The sequence below is a fragment of the Gossypium raimondii genome, chromosome 6 (genome assembly GCF_025698545.1).
Source record: "Gossypium raimondii isolate GPD5lz chromosome 6, ASM2569854v1, whole genome shotgun sequence".
In the NCBI taxonomy this organism is placed as follows: Eukaryota; Viridiplantae; Streptophyta; class Magnoliopsida; order Malvales; family Malvaceae; genus Gossypium; species Gossypium raimondii.
In genome coordinates, this window is record NC_068570.1 from 21642015 (window position 1) to 21648958 (window position 6944).

A 6944-nucleotide genomic window follows, 5' to 3' on the forward strand; every position below is an offset into this window, starting at 1 on the left:
GTTTCAAATAAATAAACATCAATGATACAATGAAACCTAATGACTTTACATTTTACATTGATGAAAATAGTCCACTATAATAAAAAGAACTTTTTGAGAATTTTTTTGATATATTTTCCAAATGAAATCTCACTCTTATTTATAGGAATTATTATGTCTCTTTATAGAGACATAATTTTTAATAAGTGTCTTTTCGAATAACCACTCTTTAAAAGAGACATAATTATTCAACTAATATTTCATAACTATTCAAATAATAGTACTTGTATAGTTATAAATCCTTATCAAAATCAAGTGATATAACTCTTAATCAATAACCAAAACACATTATACCCTTTCATTTATAGTTATTGAAACACTATTCCAAAAAAAAAAAAAGACTGGCAAACATGGACATGCAAAGTGTTACTTCGTTGGCATTGATATCTTTAATGGCAAGAAACTTGAAGACATTGTTCCTTCATCCCACAACTGATAACCCTGAATGAAGGTAACTTGTATCAACAGCATAGGATGAGATATATTTTTGTCAATATGAAAGATATCATTAAAGAAATGAACACATGCAAACATTAGAAAGAAAAGGACAGACATATCTCTATATTGATTGTTGGAATTTTTGCTGGTATTAACAGACCCCTGGTTCTAGTTAGGCTCAAGCTAAGGTCAGTTTTATCTATGTTGCTTGACTTTTCCTTATTTTTCAAAATATGTGTTCCGTATGCATATTGATTTGAGACATATTCGGACATGAATATAAAAACTATGACCCTCCACCAAATATCATTCATATACATGAAAAAGCTTTAAAAAATTGAATACTACTTATAATAACGTATCTATTTCTAGTACACATATTTGAGTCTGAATAGAAGTCTTACAATAGCTATCTAATACACAGATGTGAAAACTTTTCTTACTCCCTTTGAATCCAATGTAATGATCTTACTTCCTTGGGCATCACTTTGACGGTTCCCATTCAAAGTAATAAATAACATGAAACTTCTTTATGATGTGAATGTCAAATACTGAGTTCTAGGCAACATAATTGTCAGGGTAACTTACTCCCAGTGGAAGTGCCATAGATGTAGGAAGCAAATCCCCAAAATGTTATGACCAAAGAGAGGATCTTGAAGCCACTCATTGGGTCATTTAAAAGGATGACAGCAGCAATGCTTGTGACTGGCACCCTTACAGCATTAAGTACCCCAGCCATCACAGTGGAAGCCAAGAACAGTATGCCAGTGGCTCCTAATACACCCAATTGGAAAGTGATTATACTCCAAATGAGAACCAGGTTGTATGCAGTTACCCCACCCTTGAAAGTTTTGGCTTCAGATGTCATCCCTTGAAAATCCTTGTTGATTATGACTCCAATGGTTGTAAACAAAAAGGCACAGGAAGAAACCATGACTTGTTGCTCCAAAACAACATGGAAAGATCTCCTGCCTAAGAACTTTATGAAAACCCACTCTGAAAGTGCAAAGATAAGGCCATGGAGGGCTGATCCTAATATGTCCCATACAAAACCCCAAATGTATTGGTTGTTGGACACATAGGGATACCTATCAGAATCTGAATCCAATGCAATTATGGTCATTGCAGCTGTGATTATCACAATAGCATTTATCACAGAAGCATTCAGCTTGTTATTCACAATCCAAAAACCAAACAGTGCAGAAAAAGCCAGTGATGATGAAGCCAAAAGAGCTGCTGTTGATGCAGGGAGATAAGCATAGGCATATGCATACATGAGATTGTCAGCAGCGCTTAAAAAGCCCAGAAAAACATAAGAACAAAACAGTTGTAAGCTGAGAGGCGTAGGGGAAGTTCCATGAAACAGGTACATAGGAAATAAGATCAAAGCTGGTATAGGCCATCCAGCCACTGCTACCCATGAAATGATCCACTTGCTGGTCCCTCCATTGGCAAAGTATACACGAGATAGAAGGCTAGAGGCAGGGAATGCCACAAGCATTCCCAAACTGGATAGAAAAAGCAGAACCCAATGTGAAAAGGGCTTGCTTTTGTATGCTTCCCAAGCCATGTTCTTGACCTTGAAAACCCATTGTAACGATGAAAATTTTGAACTTCCAGACCCCGTTGACTCCTGCTCCATTTTTTCTTCTAACATGAACCAAAAAAGAAAAGGGGGAACAATAATAACAAATGACCAATGCTTAAATAAAACTAAAACGCATGAAGAACTTGATAAACCCAAACGAAATTAAACAAGAACCATGATGAGAAATTACAAAAGAACGAACCTTCCTGGAGTAGCAGCTCTTGCATTTCAAATCTGTTTCCTAATTGTAGGATTTAATTATTTTAAGATTTTTCCTGTTCAGTGAAAAATCTGGTTTGATGTGAATGAAATACATAATCATATTCTTCATTTTCTATCTTATTTTAGTTATTAATTTTGTATGGCCTGTAAAGCATGACGGTGTCCCCATGAATATCAGGATTTAATTAATTTTGTATGGCCTGTAAAGCATTCTCCATCGGCGAATATTCTAAATGGTTTTTTATTCATGGTTTTGCAGCAGCAATATCAGGGTGAAATTACAAAATTCTTTTACGGTGGAAATAAAATTATAATTTGTACGGTAAATTTTAAAAGATTAAATTAAAATTTTATTTTTATTAATTTAATTTTTAAAAGTTTTAAAAGGCCAAAATAAAAATTTTTCATTTTAAGGAGCTGGCCTAGATTCGCCTAAAACCACCAAGTAAATTTAAGAAAACAATGAAAATAAATAAATTTAAGAACAAAAAATAAATAAATAAACGAAAACAAAAATTAAAAGTGAAAAATAGATCGAATAAATCGATAGATATGATGGATAGATGGATAAATGTCCAATTGACCCATTTGAGGTATAAATTCCAACAAACTCAATTAGCACCTCTAATTAACCCTCCAATAAATAATTCCTTGCAAATTGAAGATTGAATTCCCATGAGTTATTGAAGAAAATCGAGAAGAAAACTACTTCTAAAAATCACAAGAATCTTCCACAAAGAAATTAATTCTCATAGTTGAAAAATTTATTAATGAAAACAATTGTGTGTCTAATAGACAAAGAAGAAGCCTTTATATAGACTAGCAAAGTACATCCAAATAAAACTCTTAACTATACTGAAACTCTAATTAATCTAAATAAGAAGTGGTTTTAAACTAGACTTTCTTGTTTAACTAAGAAAAATAAAACTCCTAAATAACTTAAAGTACAAAATATCCAAAATTCAAAATAAATAAATAATAAAATAATACCTGATAAATACAATATTAGGCTCATATGTAATAAAAATTAAGCCTAAAGATTGAGCTCAATATGATTTAAACTCGAATTAAAAGTCTGAAACTCATCATTTCTGTAATAATCTCGTTCATAAATTCTGCTCGCGTAGTCTTTATTACATCCCAAAAACCGAGTTAGAGGAAATCAAGTTAGTGAATTTAATAGTGGTTATGTCCGGCTTTTGAGTTTAGATTGTGAAAATTGTTGTTAAGTAAACTGAATTGTTTTAGTGGATAAGTGCACTAGATGTGCATTTTAGGTCTTATGTTCAAATCTCTCTTTAAAATTTTTGTCTTAACCTTATCCTTAAATCATCTGGTATAAATAATATTTTTACGCTCAATTGATGATAAGAATGAATCTATTAGTTTAATAATAAGGTTTCAACTTACACTTTAGTCCTGTGTTCAAATCTCTACGTAAGCAAAAGAGGGCGTCACCCATGTAGTGGTATTTGAGTTTAATTTGAACTCTTGGAAAATCTGTCAGGATGAGGATTAGGTAGTGGAGTTGTGGGGAATTTCAATTAGTTTAATTTTAATTTTTATTCTATTCTATTAATAAAAATAATAATAATTTTTTTCCTTACCAATTCTATGCCCAGCCCACGTTCCCATTCCCTTTTTCTTCATTTTTTTTCTTTCTTTCTTTTTGTCGTTTTGATTTGTTTTTTGTCTTCAAAATTTCTTTTGCAATTTTGTTTTGTTTTTCTCTTTACTCTTTTTTAGAGGTGCTCATGGGCCAGGCGGCCTGGCCCGGCCCGACGGTCCGTCCGAAATATGAGAGGGTTTGGGTAAAAATATAAGTCCGAAATATAGGTTTGGGCAAAAAAATGAGGCCCGTTTAGAAAACGGGCCGGGCCTCGGGCACCACTTTTTCGGGCCTGGCCCCAATATAATAAATATATTTATTTTTTAAATTTTAAAATATTTTTTACATACTTTTTTAATTTTTTTAATTTTAAAATATTTTTAAAATACTTTTTTAATTTTTTTAATTTTAAAATATTTTTAAAATACTTTTTTTAATTTTTTTTAATTTTAAAATATTTTTAAATACTTTTTTAAATTTTTTTAATTTTAAAATATTTTTAAAATACTTTTTTTAATTTTTTAAAAAATTTTAAAATAAAAATGGGCCGGGCCGGGCCCGGGCTTATGATTTTTTTCCCGGGCCGGGCCTGGGCAAAATCTTAGGCCCATATTTCGGGTCGGGCCAAAATTTTTTTATGGGCCCGGCCCGAACTCGGCCCAGCCCGGCCCATGAGCACCTCTACTCTTTTTCCCAAAGATGGCTATCGTGCAAAGCCTTTCTTTTTAATTCCTTCTATTTTGATCCGAATGCGATGCTTTTGAGGTGTTGGGTAAGGTTCTAGTTTCTTTTAAGTGATGTTTATTTCGTGTTTATTGAGTTATTTGCGAATGAGGTGATGTTAATGTAGGTTTCTGTGATTTGGTGCAATTAGGAGAAGATTGTGAGACGGTCGATCCTCCAGCGAATTAAATTCTCTTTTTAAGTCATCGTTTCATACAAGGGTAAGTAGTTTCGCTGTGGTAGGAGTTGTTTTGTTCTGTAAATGAGGTCCGTTTGATGATGGTTGTACTGATTTGGTCAATCGGGTTTGCGAAAATTGTGTTAATTAATTTGTGTGAGTTGTCGGTTTAGGTTACGTGTAACACCCCTTACCCGTGTTTCTTACTGAAAAAGAGTATGAGGTATTACTAGAACTCAAACACTTATAGTTTTTTTTTTAAATTTCGGCAGCATTTCTGCTTATTTTTACATAAAACCCCCTGCAAATTTCCAAAGACAATTTCAAACAACTTCAATATTTCCAACCGATTACAGTTATATGTTTAGACATAATTTATCCATTAATAAACACCAACATATTAAACCGAACAATACTATATATATACATATTTATACCACATTACATAAAGTCATCTATACATGCCATGTTTCAAAAGTGTTGATTGCCAAAATACCCAAAAGTTGATGATAGTGTGGGTGATGTTCTGACTTCGTCCAATTTCCAGGCTGATCGATGTCACTATAATCAAGGGAAAATAAAGAAGAGTAAGCATATAGCTTAGTAAATAAACACATGACAAATAAATAAATTTCTCACATGATTACAAAGTAACATAATTTTAACCACACAAAAATTTCATTGTTTGCTCAACTTCCAGCAAGCTGTTTTTCTACGTCATAGTCACTAATTTATTTTTATCTAGAGCTACAGAGATCCAAATTAAGTTCCGTAAATTTTCCTAAAACTAGACTCATATAAATTTCTGCCATAAAATTTTCAAAATTTTTGGCTAATCCAATTAGTAAATTTTATTCTCTAAATGTTCCCCTGTTTCACTACCCGATAGTTCTGACCTCTCCTTACTAAAATTTACTTATCTACTTGTAAAAAATTCAAATAATGTTCTCGTTTATTTCTATTAAAAATAGACTCATTAAGGAATTCAATAATGTAAATTTAAATCCATAATTATTTTTTTACAATTTTTGGTGATTTTCCAAAGTTGGAACAGGGGATTTCGAAATCAATCCAACCCTGTCTCAATAAAATTTAAATGTCCCCAAATATAAAACTTCTTTGCTTGCTCTATTACTTTCATATGAAAATAGACTCATTCAGCTTCAATTTCATATATTATTTAGCCTCTAATTCATTTTCCACCATTTATGGTGATTTTTCAAAGTTGCCCAACTGTTGTTATACAAAACAGTTTTATATTTAAATTTGCTCTTTTGAAGTTCTGGTATTTCCTTTCACCTTACACATGGGTTGATTAAGTATAAAACCAAATATTCCTCACATAACCTTGTCCACCATATATAAATATTCACCTTTCCAATTTTCCCATTGAACACTCCGAATGTTATCCGTTATCGGTGGATTCAACACTTAGCAACCACCAATGATTCGGGGAATCAACACTTAGCAACCACCAATGAATCGGGGAATCAGCACTTAGCAACCCCTTTCACATTTAAGATACGGTGGGATCAACACTTAGCAACCACCAATAATTCAGGGAATCAGGACTTAGCAACCCCTTGGGGGAATCAGCACTTAGCAACCCCCTTCACATTTAAAATACGGTAGAATCAGCACTTAGCAACCACCAATGAATCGGGGAATCAGCACTTAGCAACCCCTTGGGGGAATCAGCACTTAACAACCCCCTTATATTCAATGTACTTCGGCCTATTCCGAGTTTTCAACTGAAAACCGTGTTTTTCAACACTTTACCACCTTTCCCAACTTAACCACATTTTTAGGACCTTCGTCAATTAATTAGAAGCTCTAATCAACACTCCAATAAATAATTCATTGCAAATTGAAGGATGAAGAATGAATCCCCATAAGTCATTGAAGAAAATCGAGAAGAAAACTATGTCTAAAAATTACAAGAAAGAAATCTTCCACAAAGAAATTAATTCTCAAAGTTGAAAACTTTATTAATGAAAACAATTATGTGTCTAATGGACAATGAAGAAGCCTTTATATATACTAGCTAAATACATCCAAATAAAACTCTTAGCTATACTAAAATTCTAATTAATCAAAATAAGAAGTAGTTTTAAACTAGATTTTCTTGTTTGACTAAGAAACATAAA

At 32.4% G+C, this 6944-nt stretch overlaps 1 protein-coding gene across 2 annotated transcripts; it reads right to left on the reverse strand.

Annotated features, from left to right (window-relative positions):
• Positions 1–757: 757 nt before the first annotated feature.
• On the reverse strand, positions 758–2475 carry LOC105773259 (probable purine permease 5). Of its 2 annotated transcripts, none has more exons than XM_012594994.2 (2): positions 2268–2475; positions 758–2124 (listed from the first exon to the last, which is right to left on the reverse strand). In XM_012594994.2, exons 1-2 carry the CDS (start codon positions 2290–2292, stop codon positions 1052–1054), a joined length of 1098 nt encoding a protein of 365 aa, XP_012450448.1. In that variant the 5' UTR covers positions 2293–2475; the 3' UTR covers positions 758–1051. The 2 variants fall into 2 exon arrangements, with proteins under 2 accessions (XP_012450448.1, XP_012450447.1); XM_012594993.2 differs by having other exon boundaries at positions 758–2127; positions 2268–2474.
• Positions 2476–6944: the final 4469 nt, after the last annotated feature.